Source organism: Phyllostomus hastatus, unplaced genomic scaffold (assembly GCF_019186645.2).
Source record: "Phyllostomus hastatus isolate PE091 unplaced genomic scaffold, TTU_PhHast_1.1 phas_contig_29, whole genome shotgun sequence".
Lineage (NCBI taxonomy): Eukaryota > Metazoa > Chordata > Mammalia > Chiroptera > Phyllostomidae > Phyllostomus > Phyllostomus hastatus.
Genome location: NW_025333835.1, coordinates 2493342 through 2518187, shown reverse-complemented (window position 1 = coordinate 2518187; position 24846 = coordinate 2493342). Strand labels below are relative to the sequence as shown.

At 44.3% G+C, this 24846-nt stretch overlaps 1 protein-coding gene across 5 annotated transcripts in view; it reads left to right on the top strand.

Annotated features, from left to right (window-relative positions):
- SERP2 (stress associated endoplasmic reticulum protein family member 2) overlaps nucleotides 1-24846 on the top strand; it is a 52848-nt gene that overhangs the window by 16379 nt on the left and 11623 nt on the right. Inside the window, exon 4 of one of the 5 annotated variants that reach the window (XR_006785707.1) lies at nucleotides 4525-4579. The exons of 2 other annotated variants lie outside the window; for them this stretch is intronic. Coding sequence is in view for 2 of the 3 variants with exons in the window: in XM_045839089.1 (XP_045695045.1) it covers nucleotides 4525-4565 (41 nt within the window). In the remaining variant the exon portion in view is untranslated. Of the gene's footprint in view, nucleotides 1-2024; nucleotides 2080-4524; nucleotides 4912-24846 lie in introns of those variants that run through there. 2 more of the 5 variants (XM_045839089.1, XM_045839090.1) reach the window with 2 other exon arrangements.

Genomic DNA, 24846 nt, shown 5'->3' with positions numbered 1-24846 from the left:
GTTGAGTGTGATGTGCCTTTGAGCTACCTAAGATGGTTGAAGGTGTGGCTCTAGAGCTTGGAGGAGACCCATCTGGGCTGGCAATAAACATGGGTGAGTGAGTCCTCAAAAGCTAAGTGGCAACTGAAATTGTGGGCCAAGATGAAGTCATCCAGAGAGAAAGAATGTGATGAAGAGGAGAAAGCCAGAATGCTTATTGAGAAACTATACCATTCTTGTTTACTGGTCAGGTGGAGTTGGGATGAACCCATAAAACACCTTTAGTGTATAGAGCCAAAGAGAATGAGGAAATGAGAAACTAGAAGACAATATTACAGAGGCCAAGGGAAGAAAGAGTTTCAAGGAGGGAGTACTTGGCAAAGGTGACCAGGGAAGGAATGTGGAATCAGGAGGATTTTTATAGATTGTTTGATTTTTGAATGTGAGTGATTCTTGCATATTAAAGCCTAAGGATTTCATTGAAAGGTGATGGTGAACAAAAGAAAGAGGTGACCTTCACAGGTTACTGAGGACAGGATCCTAAACATAGGTGGGAAAGTGAGAGGCTAGATTCTGCTCTAGCCTGAATTTCTCTGTACCTCCACGACCCACCCAAGGCCAAAGCTCCTGACCTGGAATGCCTGCTGTGCCTCCCTTTCTTGGCATCTCTCCTCCCTGCTGTCCTGTCTTCCCACAGCCCCTTTCCTACGGCCTGCTCAGCTATTTTCTCAGTTTTGTTCACCCACTGTTAAGTTATTAACTTGTCAGGGTCTAGACTCCCCACTTCCTTTCCCACTTTGAAAGCAATATTGGCCCCCTTCCTGTTCACTGCCTCAGAAAGTCAGCATTTGGAAGGCTGGGGTTACTTTGTGGGTCCTTATTGGCAGGCACACAGAATCACAATTAATATAATTGGTATAGGGTGTTGAAGGCTTCTTAAACACATTGACACAACTGAAGAAGGAATAATAAACACAACCATCTCTCCATTAGCTTAGATGTGGAGGCAAATGGTAAACTTAAAATAGAATATTCAAAATAATTTAACCAAGAGGGTTCAATTTTAAAAGGTCACATATAAACATGTTAAGGACCATTAGATTTTTACATGGACTCAGTTAAGGTTAGGAATAATCTTTAATTTTTAAAGCAGACTCAGAAAGAGATAGGTTGTTTGAATATTTGTTTCTACTAATCTGAGACAAGCAAATTTTGTACAAGATTCTTTAGAGAAATTTGTTGCAGTTCCTTAAGAAGAATTGAGTGGTTTTATCACTACCTAGCACTTTTAAAGTCTTGAGTTAATCTAATGGAGTAAGATGGACTAAAGGCACAGATTGTTTTCTATTTGTTGATCTATATCCTGCTGAAGTGATTTCTTATCTGAAGATAAAATTAAGGGAGAGAGAACATTTTTGAGCATCTTTTATAAGTACATGTTTCACTTATATCATTATACTGATTCCTTGCAATCCTTTGAGGTATGTACAATCTATAGATTTTTCAAATACAGAAATCAGGACTGATGACTGGGGCCAAGGGGAGTGGTGGGGGTGGGGGGTAAATGCAGACAACTGTAATTTAACAATAAAATAATTTTTAAAGGATGTCAGGGCTTAAAACTGTTCAGTAATTTTCCCAAGTTCCCACCTCTGGGGAGTGTCAGGTCACTGTGGACCTCTGGTCTTCATGTTCATATGTGGAGAAGCGGCAGTCATTGCTGAAGTAATAGTAATAGTAGGAATAATAGCACTAACTCCCAATCATCAAATCCTGGATGTACAAGGAGGCTTCATATACAAAGTCTGTCCAGAAAAAGTCCAGCCATTGTTAATATAAGAAGAACAACTGTTTGCCTAACATTGATGTAACCTGGCAGCCAAGCAGAGTGGACTGGAATGTGCATGTGTGAATAATGACGACTTCACTGTATTGGTCAGTGGGGGAAGTAGATGCTGTTGAGTGAGCATTTGTGTTGTGTGGCCATTGCATTCAAAATGACTGAGCAAGTAGAGCAATGAATCTGAACCAAATTTTGCGTTAAGCTTGAACATTCCCCTGTGGAAGCTATTTGGATGATTCAGAAGGCCACAACTATGGGCAACTGGTGATTGGCATCTTCATCAGGACAATGCACCTGCTCCATACATCATGTCTTGTGCAGAGTTTTTTGGTGAAACATCAAATCACTCAGGTAACTCAACCCCCCTACAGCCCAAATTTGACACCCCGAAACTCCTGATTTTCCCAAAACCTGAAAACTAAAATCACCTTTGAAAGAGAACATATTTCAGACCATCAGTGAGATTCAGGAAAATACAATGGGGCAGCTGATGGTGATTGGGAGAACTGCATGAGGTCCCAAGGTGCCTACCTTGAAGGGGACTGAGGCGTCATTGTCCTATGTTCAATGTTTCTTGTGTCTTCTTCAATAAATGTCTCTATTTTTCATATCACATGGTTGGATACCTTCTGGACAGACCCCATGTGTCATATCATCTATTCCTGGAAGAATCCTGCAAGCACCATGGTCCTCATTGTACAGAAGAGGAAACAGGCTCAATGAGATTAAATGATCTGTCCAGTGAAAAACTGGACTTCAAGCCCAGTTTCACCTGGCCCTGACATTTCACTCTATAGTAACTTTGTCAAGACTAGGGACGTTTTCCTGATCCCAAAAACAAAGCCTGAGGCATGGTAGATATAAATATTGTTGTCCCTAATGCTGACTGTACAACTTCCTCCCAGCATTTCTCTTGAGCCTGAATACCAAAAGTTCATTTAATTTTTATTCCTGTCAGTTTTGGGAGGGGAGGACAGAAACATCAGCTATTTCTATGAGCTAGATGTTTCATAGCTCATATAGCTATGAGTTGTGTTAAGGTACTTTCTCATGCATCTAGCAACTTCCTCTATCAAGACTCTCCGCAAACCCAGACTAGGCCAAGAAAACCTCTAGTGCAACCAGAATTAAATGTCAAGTTGGTGAATCAACTCATTTGATGGATCTAGAGAAGAGCCCCTCCCATGGTCACACAGAACAGGTTTGCTCTAATTTTACACATAATTCTAACAATCTTTGATTTCAGCTAGTCCACAGTGACATAATAGAAGAAAGCCCACTGCAGATTAGTGTAGTAACATCAGAGATACTAATAATGAGATGAAAAACAACAACAACAACAATAAGAAGCAGAAATGAGGACCCAGAAGTACAGCCAACCAGAGCTATTCTGTGCATCTCCACAGAGTATTACAGTGGAGTCTGATTGACTACTGCTTTACATTATGGTCACACTGAGCATTCATGAGAAGTTAACATTAAATCATGTTTGGTTTATATCATGTATCCAATTTAGGAAAGTAGTGATGATTTGTCCAGGGTTCTTTATTTTTTATATTTTTAAGAAAAAAAATGCATTAGTGTTTGACCTAGCCTTCAGATCTCACTGCCTTGAGATTATGGGGCCTCAGCATTATTTGCCTGCAGATCCCCAAGCACAGTGCCTGGCAGATAGCATGCACTCACTAACTTAGGTGACAAAATGTTGAATGCCTTTCTTCCCGGAGGGTTCCAGATAAACTGTTTTACTGCTGTCACTTCAGAAGCTGTGCTCCTGGGTATATTCTAGGATGACTTTATGAAGGTGACAAGGGGCAAGACCCCAGGGCACTCAGTGTTTATTGTTTTTACACATTAAATGAGATGATACTTAGCCTCCCCTCAAAAATAAAAATCACCTCACTGTATGGTAGTTGCTACTATCATTGTTTTCATCCAGACTGACCAGTATTGCCCACTGGGGAGGGCTTACAAAAGCAATCAGGGCCTTCTTCTCCTGGGACACATTTAAACCCAATAGCTAGAACCATTTTGGGAGCTATGCAAACAGCTCTGGCAGAAATAAGTGCAGATCCCAGAAATTCTCTGTGGGGCCTACAGGCCGCCCACCCCTCAGTGTCAGGGAAGGAGGTGGTATGGTGAAGACTGGGCCCTGACTAAGTCAGCACTGCTCCCAAGGGAGATGGCACATTTCAGAAAATTTAGGAGCCAGAAGAGACCCTTGCATCTGGGCTGGGGCAGCCAGGGGCTCAGCTTCATGCATCTGCCCTATGAGTACCCACCCTCTGCCCAGCTCTGGGACTGCTTGTTTTCCAGGGCATAGCCATGTTGAAAAGGCAGCCTCGCTGCCCTGTTAAAGGAGCCCAGTGCCTGTGCAAAAGCCATGTCCCCAGCAGGAGCAGAATGTTGTAGGAAAGGGCACCAAATCTCTCAGCCCCTGAGGACTTCTGGCCTTTACTCCTGGTGGACTTAGCAGGAGTTATCTATAAATCTCTGAGGCATCCATCAGCAGACACAGCAAGGCCGCCTTTTTAGAGAAGTTCACTGACCTTTTGTTAACTTAACTCCATGTTAGGAAATATCTAATCAGTTGTGTGCTAATGTGTCAAGGGCCCAAGGTCAGCTGAAGCAGGGCTCCCGTGGGGTTGGGTTTCCAGCTGTGCGCTGTCTGGTGTCTGAGCTGTTTTGTTTTCCTCTTTCAGCTATCTTTCAGATCATTCAGAGCATAAGGATGGGCATGTGAGAAGGCCCGGATTTGACACTGCCCCTCCTGCTGGAGGGTGGAGGACCACTTAAGCTCTTAGCCGGGTATCTGTGGGAAGCAAACAGGCCACACAGAGTAGAAAAAACAAAAGGCTCCTGCAATTGTTCCCTGATCACTTCATCGTGGATGTCAGACCAAATTGCCTTTTCACAGGACATCTTGGTACATCCGTGTTCTGGAGCGGAAAAGACATTTTGCTTTTCTGTTGGCAGGATGGTAGCTCCCCAGTGTCTGCAAAGTGCTCTACTTGGTTTTTCCTTTGGTTTCAGGAATGTATGCATGTGGCCCTCTGAATGATCACCACTTTGCAATCTGTGGATACAATCTCTCCTCCACTGGGAACTGGTTTTACAAATAAATGTGTTTGTTCAACCTTATATCATGTGTGGATTACAGTGAGAAAACTGAAGTAAAGAAGATGTCAGAGTAGTTCCAGGAGGGTTAGGAGCCAGAGGTGGGGAACTTGATGATGCAATCAGGGAATCTGTGGCCTGGAGCCATATCTAGATATGGCTTTACCCAGCAGGGTGCTGGTTAACCTCAAGGTCTTTGCCTGAAAGGAAGCCCCCGATGGCTCTAATGATCTTGTGTTTTCCACACATTTGACAATTCTCTCTCTCATTCTCTCTCTCTCTCTTTTTTCTTGTTGTTGTTCTTTTTCTTCAGTCCAGAAAAAGCACCTACAATGTGTGTTAAGGTCCCAATTTACCACTCTCCCTGTGGCCTGCCTCAGAGTTTGCCAGGAAGCAGATGTCGGAGGCCTCTTTGTGAAAACTCTCCAACCTGGGGCCCAGCCCTGCCTTGATACAGAGCATGGCACAGGCAGGAGTATGCTTCTCTCTGGGTTGTCAGCTGGGAGGACAGTGGGTGAGGCCCAGGGCTGGTGGGTGAGACTGCCTCTGCCTGGCTAGTCTTCCCCACAGCCCCTCCAGGTGTGGTCTGCCTACATCAGCATCTCAGCACATTGGGCGTAGGGAAGAAGCATCTCAAACTGCAGGTTCTTGGGTTCTACCTCAAGCCTGCCAACTCCTAATTGCTGCAGGTGGGGCTAAGAATAAATGTTTGCTACAAGCCTGGGTAAGGCTTCTGTACCCTGACTCTTGAGGATCACAATCTTGAGAAAGCTCAGCTAGAGGTCTGGTCCCAGTTCCAAGCAGTGAAGGCAACCAAAGCTTGTTCTCAAGCAAAGAGTATTCTTGCAGGCACAGGAGCAGGATTTTCAATGAGACTACTGATGTCACCTAAGGGAGCCAAAGACAGTTGCAGAGATCTCTGACAGGATTAAAGATACTCACCTCACACATTTAATAGGTCTTTGTTAGGTTTTTTAATTCCATCTTTGCATTCTTAGCATGTTTTATCCTATAATATTCTGAGAGCCTTAAAAATAGAAGTGGCTATGACCTCTCTCAACAACTTAAGAGGCTTTGTTGTAAGGGGCACACTTCAAAATAGAAGGTGAAATTGTTATTTTATTTTTAGTTTTTTAATTTACTTATTTTTGATCTACTCCAGTCTTTTACCCCAGACCCTTTAGTGATATTCTTTAAGGCTTTCTTTTCTTCCATCTTCCAAGTTCCCCTTCTGCCTTTTTCTTTACCTTTGAGAAAAGAGGGTACCAGGGCTGGTCCAAAATTAGCAGCCCCAGTGACACCCCTACCCCCACTATTCTCCCCACTGTGTTCCCCACTGCTCCCACACCCTCTGCTCTTCCCAAGGCAGCAAAAAACATTTTCCACCACTTGAGGGCTGCATATAAGTCATGCTTATGAACTGGTCCCCTCATTATGTTGGCTTTGTCTGGCTATCCTGTTCTAGGCCACCGAATGAGACCAGTGTACCTCGAACAATCAGACCCCACTGCTGCCTGCCAAGAGGTTGGAAGAAGAAAGGCCCCTTGACACAGGTTTTACCTGGTCTGTGCTCCCATATATGTCCTCTCTGACTCCCATGTTCCCTAGACTTGATCTGCCTGTGGGCCTTCCTCTTCCTCCCCCTAATGCCAATATAAGGACACCTACCACACCCTCAGGAAAGGCCCGAGCTTTGTGATTCATCCTTTATTGGATAGAATCTTCTCTCCTCCCCCTATTTGGTCTTTTCCAAGCTGGAATAGTAGGATGATTATTACCCCATTTCAAGGAAAGGGAGACTGAAATTTGGCCAGGTGACTTCAGCTAGCCCCAGGTGACAGGTACGGTGGGCTGAGTGATTTATATCCCCAGGCTATGGGATCATCCACAAATTGGTTTTCTATTAGTTTCCAGGTGGTCTCCCTGAAATACTGGCACAGGACAGTCTGCCCTTCCTGGTAACTTCCTCTATCAGTCCTCTGCAAGCAGAGACAGGAATTGCCCTAAGTAAATTAGGGTATGGTTGGTTTATGTTGTACAGTGAAGACTTATGAATATCATTTGGCATGACACATAGTAAGATTTATACAGCAACCTAATGCACAGCACACCCACCAAAACAAGTTTTACAGAACAACACTTAATCCTTAACACATGGCATGCACACTGATTTGTTTTCCTACTCTGTTTTTTTAATGCTGGTTGCACCCTCCTCAAATGACTAAATAACCCATAGTTTGAAAAATACGAGGCAGAGGAAAACCAAGCCCTTAGTAGGAGACAGAGAAGTAGTACTCATCGGGTAAGAAAAGTGAGTCCCACTTCAAATCCTGATGAGAATCTGATGCCACATCTCAGTCACAGCCAATCAGTTCCTCCAGTGGCACATAAGCAACTTCTCTGGGGGGTTCAGGGACATTGGCAGATCCTTCAGAGAGACCACTAGCACCACCTTAAGTCTTTGAAACCATGTAAAACAAACAGCAGATCCCGTTGTCGGCATCGGTGTGCTGTGCATCACGAACACTCGGGGTAGGGATGGCGGGAGGCTAGTTAAAAGCAGGAATCTGCTGAAAATCAAACTCTTTGTGAAAAATGGGCACATGTATTTTTTAAAAAAACATTCATCCAGATGATTTTGATGCTACCTGTCCACCAATTAATATTCGAAAACAAATGCATCCGCAGACATTTTAATTAAACCAAACCAGGAACCCAGAGGTAATACCCAAACTTAACACTGCATCAGCTCTGATCCAAAGAGTGTCTCCTTATGAAAGTGTAAGCATTTGGGGTGCTCCACAGAGCTTGGTGACAATGAGACATGATGTCTTATTTTACTGTATGTATTTGTTGTCACAAATAGACCACAGACCAACGCACTTAATACTTAACTCTCAGAGCTCTCTAGGAGGGAAGACAGGTGTGTGGTGAGAAGGCTGAGGGCTTTTTGCAGGTCCCCACCCTGCAAGGCATTCTGACAGATCAAACACTGTTTCTAGGAAGGCCAGCAATGGGTGAATGTGTTCGCTGGTTCAGAAGGGAAGGAAACATGCACTTTACTATAAGACGTTTCTCATCCTAGCCAGATACAAGAATATTTTAATATATTATTCCTCCAGTTATTCCACACTTGGTCCCCAGAGCTTGGGAGGCAAAATGTCATTTGGATGATATCCTTTAGTGTTCACAAGTCATCATCAGGCATCAGCTACAAATTGTGATAGGTTTCAGTCACAGGACCCTCTCTTTGAACATTCTCAAGTTCTGTGGCTCCATCTGCCAGCCATGGGTCTGACTTCCTCCCAGGAGTCAGCAAACTTTTTCAGTAGAGAATCAGATAGTATTTTAGGCTGTGTGGTCCAGACGGTCTCAAGACTACTCAACTACACTGTTGTTGCTTGAAAGCAGCCATAGATGATACATAAAGGAATGGATGTACTACGTTGCAATAAAACTTTATTTAAAAAAGTAAGTGGGTCTTGTTGGACTGTGGTTTATCAACCTCAGCTCTGGAGCACAGTTCTCAAATTGTGGTTCCCCTTTCTTTGAGCTTCATCAGCATCACCTAGGAAGTTGTTAGAGATGGAAATCCTCAGGCTTTAGCCCAGACCCACTGAATCAGAAACTGGGGGTGGGGCCCAGCAGTGGAGCTTTGAGAGCTCACCAGGTGATCCCCTTGCAAACACAAGTTTGAGAACCACTGCTCTAGGTTTTGTGCCAAACCTGTCTGGTCCAGAGAACTGCTCATGGTTAGCTGTCTGTACGGGCCTCTCCCCTTCATCTCTCACACTTAGTTAACTATTTTGCAGTTAGAGTTTTGCTCCCTACTTGTTTCACACCTCTATATTTTGTCTACCAAATAGATTGAAAACCCATTGAAGAGAGTCTATGCATTTGACTTCTGTCTCTACCCCTTCATTGCTTCATTCTAAGCATTTAATAAAGGTAGGAGGGCCTTTTTTCTATTACCTTCTTGAATCTCAGAGATGATAGTTATATACAGAATTTTCCTCCCACAATTCACTTTATAAAACTACACTAAATACTTACTATGTGCCAGGCCCTGTTTTAAGGCATTAAGTCCCTTCCCTTCATGGAATGTACATTCTAGTGGGGGATACATAACATATACCCATATTTTTCAGACCATAAGCTGCACCTAGGTTTTAGAGGAGGAAAATAGGAAAAAAAATTTTGAAGCAAAATATGTGGTAAAATATTTAATAACATAAAATTTCACCAATGTAAATGTAAAGCTACATTCGGACTATAAGATACACCCCCATTTCCCTCCCAAATGGGGGGTGCGTCTTATAGTCCAAAAAATATGGTAAATGTGTCAGTGACCACTATGGGGGAAAAAAGCAAGATAATGTAATGGTAACTGGGAGGGTGGGTGGGATTTTAAACAGCGTGAACTGGGTAAAGCCAAGAAGGTCCCCTATATTCTTACAACCTAAAAGAGACCATGTAGGCCATTGTGTATAATCCTTTGTGTAGATAAGGCTGTAATAGTTCTCATTTCATTGTGAGTCAGGATACTGCTGTGCCATAGTAACAATCCCCCCAAAAGCTCAGCCACTTAACACAACCAACATTTCCTTCTCTCACACAAGTCAGAGGCAGGTTGGCAAGGGCTTCCCTCCAGGGGTGTCTCAGTATCCAGGTTATGCTGTCATCACAATACAAAGTCACCACAGAATAGAGAGCGAGAGATGCAAAACAACAGCAGCTCTCCACTGTCTTGGCCCGGAAGTGACCCCTCACTTCCACTCACTTTATCAGTCAAAACTAGTCACATGGCCCCAATTTATCTGCAAGGGAAACTGGGCAATGTCAGAGTGCACATGTGTGTTTCATGAACTCTGTTTCTGCCACAATATTATTTTTAGCATGCTGTGTGATTATAACATTTAATTTTGAGTTGTGGTCAATTTTCTAACCATAACCTTTTCTTAGGGTCTAAATCTCATTGTGCTTCTTAGGCCTTTAGAGCCCATCTGTGCCAAGCTCACAGGCAGTGTCTCAGAGAAAGCTTGCTGTGGGCCATGGGTAGGTGGCTGTGTGATTTATCATGCAAGCCAGGATGCTTCTCCCCATGCAAGTAGGTACTGTTGACAATTCTATTAATAATTATACCAGGACACCACACAAAACTGTGACTGTCCTGGGCAAATGAGGACATATGGCAAACTAGTCATGGATTTATGCACAAGCTCTCATCTCTAAAACACTGTACTAATGCCTTATTCATGGCAAAAGGCAGAATCTCCTAAGAAGAAATTTAGAATTTAAGTAATAAAGGTGATACAGGTCATTGTATTCACCCCAACAGATTTCCTCACAGCTCTGCCAAGGCAGAACAAAGGATATCAAGTGCCTCAGTGTGTGAGTAGGATCTCGGTGAGAGACCTAAAAGACAAAGTGAAGTTTAACAGTGGTGGGGGAAGAGCAGGGAGTCAAGTTCTCTACTAGAGAGTTTTGGCCTTGAATGTTCAAATGTCATTTATCAAAACAGAGGCATAGACTATATCGCTGACATCTTGAAAGTCCCCAGCACACAAACCTATACACAAATACTTATGTTTTATCTTACTTTGACAGATACAAAATTTAAATATTACATTAGGGCTCCAATGAGATCTGAGCAGAGGTGCATAGCGCTTTAGAAGAGAAGCCCAGATGAATATTTTTAAAATTGGCCATGAGATTGTTATTCATTTCTTCCTGGTGGGAGCACGATGGATGTAGGGTACAGGTGTTGGAGGTGGTTACTGCTAAGAAGAGACCAGAAAGAAATAAGACCCAAAAGTTGCAGCAAGGCATTCTTAAGCATTTTATAACAGCACACACTTGTTTTTTAGTCTCCACAAAAGGAAGGTTATACTCACTTGCTTACTATGTACCAAGCACTATTCAGGTACCTAAGAGTATTGACCTGTTTAATCTTCACAAAATGCCCCTCAGGTGGGAACTATAATAATCCCTGTCCTACCAATGAGGAAACTGAGTCACAGAAGGTTCAAAAAACTTCCCTAAAGGTCACACTGCTGGTAGACAGGGAGTGGGATTTAACCCCAGCAGACTGGCCCCAGCACCCGTGTGCTTAGCCACTGCACTGCCCCTAACAAGGGCTGACCCTACCGACTGAAAAAGCTGGCTTGTGTTTTATTTTTACTGCTATACATCCAAGAGGAAGAACAGGGCCAGGAGCTCAAAAACATTCATGAAATGAATGCATGAATGAGCTAACAAGTAATAGCCTTTGGTGAGTACATAGTTTTGACGAGACTGGAGTTCTGGAAGGCAAAGAGAACTTCCAGAAACAGCCCCAGACCAGATGTCAAGCCACTGGCTTCTTGCCCTGGCTTCTGCTCCTTACTTTTTCTGTGGACCTTGATTTCCTCACCTGGATATTTGAAGATAATCCCATCCTCCCACTTCACAGGGCTATTGTGGGAAGCAAATGATATGATATGTATGTGGCATTGCCTTGAAAAAACTATATATTTTATATATATATATTATATATATTATGTATGCTACACAAATTACATATATAATTATGTATCTATACAATTATACATGTAATCACTGTTGGCAATCATATAAAATATTATAATAATTGCTACTTGGGACAGGTGGGGACTGCACAAAAAATATTCCACATTCAAAATCCTACCCCTACCAAGGCCCTCGCTCAGAACACCATGCTCTCAGCAGCAGGAATGCCTACAGTGGGAAGTGAGGTGGGTTAACACAACCCATCTTGGCTGATACAGAAAGCATTCAAAGTGCACATGCATGCTGTTGTCAGTGTTTTCACTGGTATTTATAATATTACCTGGAGGTAGAGTTTAGACAACTTTCAAAATTAATCTGTGCTATGGAAGACGATTGGTATCTGTTAAAAGGCTGACTGATTGCTAGTTTCATTCTAATTATGTTATGTTCAAACCTCCTATGTTAGCCCCAAAGGGAATGGATACAGGACATGCAGTCAATTAGTGATGGAGATTCAAAACACATGGAGAACTGGGGGATGGAGGGGGTGAAGGAGAGGACGAGGTGGGGAAAAGGAAGGAAGGAAGGAAGGAAGGAAGGAAGGAAGGAAGGAAGGAAGGAAGGAAGGAAGGAAGGAAGGAAGTGAGGGAGGGAGGGAGGGAGGGGGAGAGGGAGGGAGGAAGGAAGGAAAAAGAAAAGAGGGAAGGAGGGAAAGGAAGAGAAGAAAACAAGGAGGGAGAGGACTTTCCGACATTTTAGCAATTCACTTTATCATCCACATGAAATCACCAGATATGTTTACCTGAGCCACGTTACAGAGGCCTGCCTGTTACATGTTGGCAGGATTCTCAATTCCTGCCAACATTCTCAATCTGCTCTCTCAGAAACACCTCTCATAGGGCAATGCTTCTAGAAGGGATGGTAGATACACGTTCAGTTCAAAACTTATGTTATCTCTATATGAAAAAAGGGCTTATTTTCCCCATTTTTCATCAGACTATTATCACTTCAATAAAGCTGGGATGGGGATGGTGGGAGACAGTGAGAGAATAAAGGTACATTTCTGGAGACGAGGTGTTGACAGGATGGTCAGTAATCAGGATTCACATACAGTAAAGGGCCCTCAATTCCGTGGACCAGGTATGTCTGGAACTCAGGAAGAGCAGAGAGCAGGGTGGGCTAGCGTGCCGTAGGCCCCATCCTAGGATATCAGGCTCCTAAAAGCTCCCAGCACATGGAGCAGCACCCAGCATTCTAGGGGCCCCTCCCTTTCACACTGGTGCTTAATGCACAATCTAATTTTCCTCCTGAGGATGTCAAGGGGGCTGCCAGACACACGACTTTCAATATGATAGTGTCATAAAAGTTATCTTGTATTAGACATACAGCCACAAACCTGGCATTTGCTCTCCCTTCGGGAAGGTTTGGTGGGGAGGAGAGGTCCATGACATTGTTCCATGCTCTGCATATGGGAAAACATGGGCTGTTTTACACAGTAGGAAAACATTTCATTTGTTCTCTGCCTATGCAGCACAAGGAGATCCTGGCTGGATGTTTCTATTTTACAACAAATGCTGAAAATAGGCAAAGAATGGCAAAAGAACAGAAGTGCTCCCCTGTGAATTAAGGCCATTTACTGTCAGAAGTCACCAAACCTGTATTTCAAGGGCCATCTCTCCATCTTTCTGGCTTGGTCTCCCCAAGATTGGCATATAGCCCTGAAATGGGCTGGGCTTGGCTCCCAACCTTTTCAATCTGAGTGAAACCCATAAACTGTTTCTCCCCATTTTTCTCATCAGGGCTGCTACCTGCCATCATCGTTTATTTGTGTTGGAGAAGGTTCCCGCTATTTTCCAACCTGGCCTGACTCCCCAGGGGCTGAGAAGGGAAAAAGTAGCTGATGTAACAACCCAGCTTGGGATCTGCTTAGGGTTGCAAATGGGGCGGGAGGAAATCAGCCTCTCCCAGCCGCTAAGAGGAGTGGGAGGCCAGTGCAGACCCTGAGGACCAGTCCTTAAAATAGTCTGAGTCTTCACAGTGAGGGCTTGTGCTTTTCCCTAGGAAGCCACTCCTGACAGCATAGTGCTGGATGGGGGAGAGGGGTGCCTCTTTCTGCCTTTGTGTCTCTGTCTGCCTGTCTCTCTGTCTCTCCCACTAAGTATTAACAGTTGCTGCTCTGTATCGAACAAGACTGCTTATTCTCTTCCCCGACTTGGGGTATTCATAGCATTTCCTCTTCAAGCCTCACTGGCTGTGCCCATTGGCTGGCCCCCATTGTCCGTCCCTCAGTCCCTTGCTGGGCTACACAGTCTTCCTTCCCCAGGCGGAGCTGGCTCCAAATTCTCTCTCCTGTGAAGCCGGGCCCATTTCCCTCTCCCTGAATGCTTCTCAGTGATCCTCCAGAGATCTCAGCCTAAGAAAGAATGGAGCAAATTTAAAAAGTCATTTGGTCTGGCTATCTGCCTTTCTCTAGGTGCAGAGGTCAAAAAGTGCAGTTAGTGCAGCCATCCTGGCAGGAGGCATGAGGACAGCAGTTGCCCAAGCCTACTGGGCTGCTGGGAAGGAACCCTCCTGAAGGCCTCTTGTCAGACTCATTGACAAGCAAGACAGCATTTAAGTCTCCCTGTGAGGCTCTGGATTGTAAATTATCCTGGACATTGTGGGGCCCCATTTACCTTGTCCCTTCAGAGCCATTGAAAAGCAGGGGGTGCCTTCAAGTAGCAGGGAAATGGAGCTCCCGCTGGTCTTAGGGGAGCTGCCTTTCAGGGTCTGCAGGGGCCCAGGACCCATCTCCACCCAGGGGGCCACAAGACTGTGCGGGATTCGGCCATAACCCCACACATCTGGGAAGCAGTTCCCCTCCTGCCAAAGATGGGATGAAATCCAAATTATTGGTGGGAAAGCAGGACAGGGAGGGATAAGGGGGAGACAAGTGGCCACCAGAGACCACATCATCACTGTCCCTGGGCTCCATGGCTGTTGCCAGGCAGATTTTCTATGCACTGTGCGGAAGTACTTCAGGGAATCCAGAAAATTATTTTCCTTTACACAATAAAGGCTGTGTTATTTAAATTTAAAAGTACAAGGAGGAAGGTGAGCAAGTCAGTTTTATGGGAGAATAAGCAGACAAGGAAGCTCTGCCCAGATTCTACCTTCTGGGTAAATTGGTGGGGTTTCAAGGACTAGTGACTTCTGCCCCCCTCCTTCTCTCCTTCCCTCCTTCTCTCTCTCTCTCTCTCTCCCTCTCTCTCTCTCACAATCTACCTCACTCTCTTTCTTCCTTCATAATAATAAAAATCATCCACATGGCCCTTACTCAGTGCCAGGTACTATTCCAAGTGCTTTTCTGATCATTTAACTCCAAATCTCTGAGGAAGATTCTGTTTCTGTGCATCACATTCTTCTCTCTTGCTGTTTCTGCTCTACCACACACAGACACACACACACACACACACACACACTCCGTACACTCACATGCCACACCACCTTGGGCCTGTCACACACACATGAACACATACACACACACTCATACACAGACACACAATCCACACTTTGGGCCTCTCTCTCACATATTCATACATGCATACACTCACATTCCACACCTGGGTTTCTCCTACACACACACACACACACACACACACATACCCCACATGCCTCGTGTCTCTCTCTGTCTCTGTCTCACACAGTCTAGTGCAGGTCAATAGGAAGCCGACCATCTCCTAAGGAAGAAAGAGCCTCGGATTGTGAAGAGCTTGATCAGTTTGCCCTGGCTGAGCCATCTGGGCATCAACTGGGCTGTCTCAGTCAGGGCTGCCTCAGCCAGGGCTGCCCTGAGGAGTCTCCATCCTGAGACACCTGCCTTGATTAAAGCCAATGGGAAAGGAAAGCACAGTCTCTGCCTGGGGGAGGCCTTCTGCTGGTTACATGTGGGGCTGCCTGACTCAGCAGGGGCCTGGGCCCAGGCCATGGCCCAGCCCAGGCTGGTAGGGTGCTGCCCTCTCTCCTGTCCTTAGCACTGCTCTGACCTTTAAGGTAAGGGACAGATACAAAGGCCATGGTAAGCAGAGCTTAACAGAGAATGGGGAAGCCTGGATTTGGAGCCTTGTAGAGCCATGAACTGCATCTGGATGCATGGCAGGTCATTACCCTTGGTGGCTTTCCAAGTCTCCCACAAGAAGTTGGATTTTATCCATTTTTATTTTAGGGGAAGTGCTCTCTTTTCAAACAAAATCAGAGAAGCCTAATATGTAAAAATACATGCAGGGGATCCAGGTAGGGCTCGGTCCAACCTACCCTTCACCCTCCTCTCAGCAAGAGCCCCGGATAGATTTCTTCATTAATAAACCCTTCTGGAGGACAGACTGTGTGCCTTCCACAGCATTGGGGTATGGGGATGTCAAGCACAGACTTCCTGTCCCCTGGAAACTCACAGTCCAGAGGAAGGAGGGACTTGCAAACAGAAAGCCACAGCCCTCCTGAATAGATGGCCACATACAAACAGCAGTGAACCATCTTCATGGGAAAAGGATCTACAACTGTTGATCCACTTCTGGGTAGATACCCCCAAAAATTGAAAGCAGGAACTGAAAGAGATATTTGCACACACATTTCAAGACAGTATTATTCACAACAGCCAAGAGACAGAAGCAACCCAAGGTCCACTGGTAAATGAATGGATGAACAAAATGTGGTCTATATGTATAATGAAATATTATTCAGCCTTAAAAAGAAAAGGAGTTCTGACACATGCTGTGACATGGATGAACCTTGAGGACATTATGCTAAGTGAAATAAGCCCATTAAAAAGGATAAATATTGTATGATTTTACTTATGTGATATACCTAGAATGGTCAAATTTCTAGAGACAGAAAGTACAACAGTGGTTGCCAGGGCCTGGGAAGAGGGGATGGGGAGTTATTGTTTAACAAGCACAGAGCTTCACTTTTGTAAGCTGAAGAGCTAGTTCTGTAGATGAGATGTGGTGATGGTTGCAGAGCAATGTGAAAGTGCTTAATGCCACTGAACTGCACACTTAAACATGGTTAAGGCAGTACATTTTATGTGATGTATATTTTACCAAAATTAAAAATTATTCTGAAACTTGATGAGTTTATGTGTCAAAAAGGTAGTCAACGTTTGGCATGGGCTGAAGGGAAGAAGTCAGACCCTGGATCTGCCTCTGCCCCTGATTGGGAGTAATCTCTTTTATGGCCTCAAGGCCTTTGAATATGCTCTTCCTCTCACCAAATGCTTTTCCCTAGATATTTTCTTCACTCACATCCCCTTGGCTCTCCCCTCAAATGTTACTCTTCAAAGAGCCCTCACTGACATCACTAACTAAAATAATGCTCCCATGAAGTACTAGACTTATGGGGTGATCACTCTGTAACCACTGTGTTATACACTTGAAATTAATATGTCAACAATAATAGAAATATAATTTTTAAAGATTTATTTATTGATTTTTAGAGAAGGAAGGAAGGGAAAAAGAGAGAGAAAAACATCAATGTGCAGTTGCCGGGGGCCATGGCCTGCAACTCAGGCATGTGCCCTGGCTGGGAATTGAACCTGCGATGGTTTGGTTCGCAGCCCGCACTCAATCCACTGAGCTATGCCAGACAGAGAAAAATAAATTTTTAAAAAATCAATTAAACAAAAAGCAAATAAATTAATCAATTAATAATTTTTCCCGTGAACATGCATGCACATACAGACATGCACAGCTACACACATGTATACCCATTCTGTGCCTGGCATACACCTGTGCTGGACTTACTTTCTGTACTTACTACCATCTCCTATCTTGATGTTCAAATATTTGTTTATTTGTTTCTTTCCTGATTCCCATTCCAAAACATAGGCTTCACCCAGGACAGGGACTCTGTTTTCTCCACTGTTCTCTCTCCTGTGCTTGACAATCATAGCTTGATATGAATTTCTTAGAAGAATAACCTTGGAGCCCTATCTGGTCTCATACCCATCTACCTAGGCTTGCCAAGTTTTTGTGGGGTTTTTTTTTTTTTTGCCTTTGTCTCTCTTAGGATATTTGCAGGGAGTTGACATCCAGTTGAAGATGGAGTTTGAGGATTTGATTCAGAATCTCAGTTAAATAATAACTATTATCATCTTCTACCCTTCTAACTTGGCTTCACAGTTCAGATACCAGAAGAATAACAGATGGTGAATTAGTGGGGGTGGGGGGGTGGAGTTAATTTTAGAGAACATAAAACTCAGTTTTGAAAATAGAGTCATACAATTTTTGAGGTAGAGAGGACCACAGACGGGCTGAGCTTGAAACAGTGAGACAATATCACTTACAGGTGGATTCCATGGCCCTAGTGACTATCAGCCCCTGGAGACACAGACAAGCCCAGGTGGCCCTCTTGATCAAACTTTCTGTGTAACCAGGGCACTAAGACATGCCTTTTGCTGAGGAGAAGAAGTCATTCCTTGTGGCAGCAGAGACAGAGAGGAGAGACCCAGGGACATTTAGGGCAGTCATACAAGGTTAGCTTTCTTCTTCATACTTACTCCAGAGCATTTGGGCCTATGGACCCTAACACTGACTTTTATGAGCATGATGCTTTAAATTGCTCATGTCCATCAGTGTGTTTTAGGAGCTCTAATCCATCCCTCCTCCAAATTAGGCTAAACCTAAGAAAGGCCATCTTCAAATAAGAATTCTATAAAAAGTGAACATAGAATGACAATTTCATTTGATTTTTCCAGGCAATGATGCCAGCTCCCATTAAATGCATCATCACTGTGACATTACTGCATTCTCATTAGGTATGCCTTAGAATCCTACCTTTGGAACCACAGACTCTCCAAGCCATGGATTCCAACTAGTCTGTGGGCCATGAAACCAATTTAGTGGACCAAAATGAGAATTTGAAGTCAAAATAGAGCAGAATTAGGTTGACAACATCGCAGTGCATTGCACATATTAAGGCACTGCTTCACAAAACTTCCCACTTAGTTATATATAAATACGTACATGTCTACTGCACTAGGAGCTATGTGTCTACTGCACTGCAATAGGAGCTATGTTTCTCACTATGAATCCTGGCCAAAAAAAATTTGAAAGCTACTCCTCTGGTCTATTTTCCATACAGGGCTCAACACTTCTCTATTCAGCCTATGTTCAATCATTCCTTAATTCCTGAATTTATTAAGTGCCCTTGGTGTGAAAGGCACTGTTCTGGATCCTGGGGAAACAAAGATGAATAGAACACTGTTAGGCAGGGGCCTGGCAGGAACCAGGTGGCACGCTCTAATTGGGTAATATGAGGAGAGTTTAATAAAGGAGCTATTTATCTGGTGCGGGCAGGGTATAGGGAAACCTAAAGAGATAGCATGGGACTGGGCTGTGAACAGCAGAGCAAGGTCAGAATGGGCGAGAGAAGGGAGATGTTTCCAGAGCCCAAAGCTATGTGGAGGAGACTCTCTGACAGCATCTGTCACCTACAGTCAGGCACCTTCAGTTAGGAAGCCAGTTCACAGAAGCCCTGCAGGGAAGGAGCCAGAAGGATAAACATCTCAGCCTCACTCTTCTCTCTCCCTCTCATCTCCTGCCATGAGCTCCACTGGCCAAACTGGCCCAGGGGCTCAGTGATACAGTCCAACATGGGCAAGCAGGGTGAAGAACAGTGGAGAGAGAATATGGAGAGCAGGCAGAAGACAGCTGGTACAAACAAAATCCTGACTCTCCAGGAATTTATATCAATTAGATAAAAAATCATGTGATCCAAAAAACCACAGCCAGGTAACCTGTGCTGGGAAAGAGGTATTAACACATTGTTTGCAGATAGTTTTTATCACGTGCTCTACTACCAGTCAACGTAAAATGTATAAATATGTTTCCCGCATACAATGTGTTAATGAGGGCACCTAGGAAGAAGCACTGGACTCTTCAGGGAAGGTTAAAGAAGGCTCACAAGAGAGAAGACATAGTGGTCTGTCTTCCCAGCATCCTTTCCTTTGGGACCCATCTACCCTACAGAGGGTCCTGGTGGATCCCAGCTGCAGTACTCTGCCCGTCTCTGCTGGGCAGGGCAATCAGAGTAAGCCCCTATTCCTTGGCCACAGTCCTTGAATCAGGGAAGGCTGAAAGCTCAGCCCTTCAGAGATTTTTTTCAAGGATCCCCTGCTGGAGAAGAAAACTATGTCTTGCCTCTGAATTCAGAATGCTGGAAGGGTGTAAAGTTAGAACTTTTGGCTGCCATCTCCCCCTCACCCCCACCCCAGTAAGTGTACCTATTCAACTTAGGAGAAAATATTGAGGCAGGGCAGAGAATCTTCTTAGTGGGCAATGTTTTATATTCATTCAGGGTTACCTTAGATTGAGACATATATTGCACTCATGATAATACTTTCTCTTTTTGTTTGTTAGGTGGAGTTAAGTTTCTGTCCTAGCATAGTCTCAAAGTTGAATTTCTATCCTAGCTCACCATGTGCAGGAAACCATCTGTGCAGAAGTGTGGAGGTGAGAAAGTGAATGGCATTTTGAGAGACCTGCCAGGTTTATGGCCCTGCCAGAGCCAAGGGTGATGGCGAAGGGGATTGTAGGTAATAGGCTAAGGCTGTAACAATGGGCTTGAGTCAGATAGATGCTAAACGAATGAGCATTCAATAAGGATTTTAAGCAGGGAGTAACACCAACAGATGTGCATTTTAGAAAGCTCATCCTGAGAGCCATGAGAAGGTTGAAGTGTGCAATCCTAGAGGAAGGAGGCTGCTGCAGAGTGTGGGGATATGCAGGGGACATCAGAACTGCTCTGGGAACACTGAGGAACCACAAGCTATGCTGGGATCCAAGAGAGACCGAGGGAGGTGAGAGTCTAGCATCAGTACGGAGGTTCTGGTTTGGGTGAGAAGATGAATGATAGCATGAATGAATGTTATTTCACTTGTTTCCCATCTCATAACTTTAAGGGTTTCTCCTTCCTAGTCACCATTTCCTGAAGGCATTCTGGGCTTATTGGTCTCATATATGAGGTTACTCCAGATGTGGTTTGACCAGTGGTGGAAAGAACCATCACACACTTTTATGAGTGCAGCCCATCAACCCTGAGGATCTTCTTGGAAGTTGTTGCACAGCAATGACTCACCTGGAATACACTATGTCTACAACCCCTCAGGCTTTTTTCACATGGGCTCTGGATCATTTTTTAATGAGATAGTGCATATTTTTACAAATGAATAATTCTTTTAACCTATCTGAAATGCAGGCCTATAGCATTAAGCTTAGCATGTCTTCCCTATATCTGAAAACTGTGCATCTCCAGTCCTTTGAATACAATTCAATTCAACAAGGGTATGATGTGAAGGTTCTAGAACAGATACTGTGGAAAATTCATAAAAAAGAACATTCTTACGGTTTAAGTAGCTTAGACTTGACACACACACACACACACACAGAGTTGGACAAAAGTAGGTTAACTAACCAGCCATCATTACCTAAAAGATAAATCATTAGTAAGGACATGAAATAATGACAATAAAAAGTCCACAATAAATAAATAAATAATACAAGAATAAACTGTGTTTCATGTAGTCACAACTGAAAACCTACTTTTGCCCACCACAGTGTGTATGCCTATATATGTATATTTATAATGTTTAAATGTCTTTGGATCAGTCTCTAGTTGTAAATTGTTAGTGTAGGAAGTTCAAGTTTCCAGAAATATTTACTACAAGGTTACCACAGCACCTTCACAGCTCAGCAAGTCTGAAAGGTTTCACCATGTGAACTTCTGATTGCCTGTTATCTGTCTTCACTGTGGATAATTCAGATTAGTTACTGGCCCTTTACCTATGTGACCTTTGCCCTAGAATATGTCTCCTGGACCTGTGGTTTTGTACCAACTTCTGCTTTCTCTTTTCTGGAGTTGATCTTTTGTTTATTTCCAAAATGTCACTAATATCTACAGATATGCCTCACAAAAGGGTGCTAATAGACAGCAGGTGTCCTAATAATCCTTTGCAGGTTTATTTAAGACACTGTAAACTCACTCTGCCCCTCTTCTCCTCTCCCTTTCAGTAAACTCCCACTTCAATTCGTATCATCTGAGGTTAGCTTCTTTAGTGAGTCCTGCAGTAACCACCACACCATCAATCTCTTTCCATTTTTCCTAGATCACCATTTATTTAACCTGACCAGCCAGGCGGTGGGCCACATGGTGTGCCACCCATACCCCATGACACCCCCTTTCTGAAGATCCATGGGGGAACCTGACACAGATCTCAGGATGGGAAAGCCATGCAAACTTTCAGCAGGTCCACTCGCTGTACTAAAGTTTACTGAGAGCCTATTGTGAGTCAAGTACTCTGGGAAGGATGGATCCACAGGAAAGGAGTTGGGCAACTAGAGGAAAGACAGACCCACAATTACAGGCATGGGGAGCTTAAGAGGAAAGAAGTACAGGATTCTTGGGGAGCAGAGAGTAGCACTCTCTCACCCAGCCTCAGAGGCAGGGAAGCTTCCTAGAGGAAGAAACAGGTAAGCTCAGCCGGAAAGAAAGAATGAGAGAGCAGGAAAATGGCTGGCCCAAGAAAGGTAGAAGTTTGGTTTCTCTATGACATAAAATGGGAGGGGCTGGTGGGAGCAGAGAAAGCTATAAGAGCAGGGAAGGCACTTGGCTTTTGTCTAAAGGCAATAGGAAGCCACTGACAAATTTCTACCCGAAGTGATATGATCAGGCCGATCACATTTCCTTCTGTCTTTGATAACTTAGAAGCTCAGAACTGAATTAGCAGCCCACTGCTAGCAACTCTAGAGTCATCCATGTGCAATTTGGAGATTAATTTACCTTTTTTCATTGTATCATCTCTTCATCCCAATGTCCTCATTTATTAAATTTTGTTGTACTCCATGCATCTCTGCAAGCCCATAAAGGCATAGAAATAAATCATGTAGTACAGTTGCTCTGGTAAAACTCCTTGAGGTAGACATTTGTATCCCCATTTTACAGAGAACATTGAAAAATTCAGGAACTTGCCAATAGTCTTAGCATCACTTCATTCATCAGTGGGACTTGTTCAATACCTCACTTTTCTGATAGACTGTAAATACATAGAAGCGGAGACCATGTCTACTGTGGTCATGGGAGGGTGCCTACCTGAAGCACAGTGGCTCATACACAGGAGGGCACAGCCCGGCTTCTGACTGGCCAGCTGACTCTCCCCACTGGGGCTGTGGGATTCTGAGAACTGAGTACCATCTGCTCCATCACACTGTCCTCTGCCACCTGCTTTTCTATCTCATGGACAAAGCCTCTCCTCTGCCCTCTCCTCATACATGTTTTTAAAGAAGTTTCATCATTTACCTTTCAAGTTGATCAAGTAACTAAAACTTAACAGTTGCCTTTAGAACTAGACTTTTAGGACTGGAAGAAACCTGATCAATGATTCTGATCTGACGGACTCATTTTACTGTGAATTAACTCAGGCTCAGAGAGAGTGAGTGGCTCCCCAAGGTCACACAGCTGGTTAAAAGCAAGTTTTAGATCAACAGTGGTTTTGAGGTACCTTAGAAATGTCCTGTGTGCTATTTACAGTGTCACTCTGTTCATTTAGAAACATAAAGAATAAATGTTTAATTTGGCTTGTTCATAAAACTAAATTGTTTATAGTATGTAAACAGTCTGGATAAAATTTATTTTTAAAAGATTTGAAACACACAGACCTGTGATTTATTCTATGACTACCATTCTGCCTTAGATACTCAAAAACTGAGTGAGAAAGCATCCTCACTCGCTCAAGGTCACAGCTGGCCTGAGCTTCCTTCGGCTCACAACTGGGCCATCTCATCCATTCATAAGGCATCAACCACCACTTAAAACCTAAAGAGTCTCAGTCATAGACAGTAGCTAACACTCTTTGGGCACTTCTATGCACCAGGCATTGTTCTAAGCACAACACATAGGTTATCTCATTTAACCCTCACCACCTGCACCACAATCCACATGATATAGAGAAGGAAACTAAGGCCCTGAGCAGTAGTAAAACAACTTGCCCAAGGTCACAAGTGGTAGCACTGGCAGCTGGTCTCCTTTACGAGGACAGGCCTGTCTGTATGCTCAGCTCTAGACCAGGGTCCTCTCTCCTGAGCTCCAAAGCCCAGCAAATGACGGTCTACTGGGCTCCCCATCAGGCTATCCTAGAACTAACTCAGAACAATTCAGCATCTTGCCTGCATCCATGCAGGCTGCCAGACATAGCACCAGTAACTACTGGCCCTCACGCCCTTATTCACCTTACTTACCACTGCTACTTATTTTATTCCTAGATATGTCTCTGGCCTGCTCCCTCCTCCCAGGATCACCCTCCCTGCACATGACTGCAGCTTCCCCAGTGGTCTCTGTGCCACACAGCCCTGGCTCCTCCCCAGCTCCCCACCCCCATCTGCTCTCCCCACAGATGTCAGCACAGGATTCCTACAGGTGAAGCTGAGTACATTCCTCTAGCTTCAGCTCTACATAGCCCCTACGGTGACCACCATGTTTCATGAGCCTCCTCTGGGGCAATCAGCTTGGCTTCTGGGCCAGACTGTCTTGTCTCACACTCTGCTTTTACACCCGATCTTTCCTTGGAATCCCCTTATCCTCTGCCCTCCAGCAGAGCTGGTCATATCCTTCTTTGCCCCAAGGCTGCCCTTTATATTCATGCTTCCCTAGCACTTTTTCTAGATTGAACGGACTTCTTTCCTGTCTCCCCTCTGCAGGCAGAAGAAGCTGTATTAGGCTCTCATAGCTCTGTTGTAGTTATACAGAGAAGATCTCTTTAGATGTGGGTGGATGGGTGGGCATTGCACCCAGGACAACCCTGACCAACTCCACCATCATCAAAGCTCAGCCTCTCTGGCCTCCCCAGTGAGGTCTTTGCCCAGCCCAGGACAGGAGTCCCTCCCCTCAATGCTCTACATCTTAACCCCAAAGGCTTCCCTTAACCAAACTGGGAAGTATGGAATCTGCTGAAGGGATAGTGGACAGAGGTCCCCAGGGTCCTACAGGGAGCCACAAATGTTTGTTTTCTGTGACGTGAGCACTTAGTAAATATTTGTGGAGCAAAGGCAGAAATGTACTATAAATATTTGTTCTAATAGAGACACAGTTGATTTCTGTGAGATAAAGTTTGTAAAGCCAAAGCATCAGCACTTTCAGACATTTAAAGTTAATGGGTTCCAGAGGGCTATGGTTTAACGAGATGAATTTGTGTTCCTTCTAGAGTTGCCTGTCCCTTCTAGGTGAGAGGAGGAAGTGAGGGCTCCCGAGTGAGGAAAGGTCTGCTTAGCCCAGTGGTCCCTACACCCCATGAGACACTCACCACCCATGCCCACGTGTGAGCCCAAATTGCAGCCACAACCTAAATTGTTTGCTAGTAACATGCTCTCTGACGT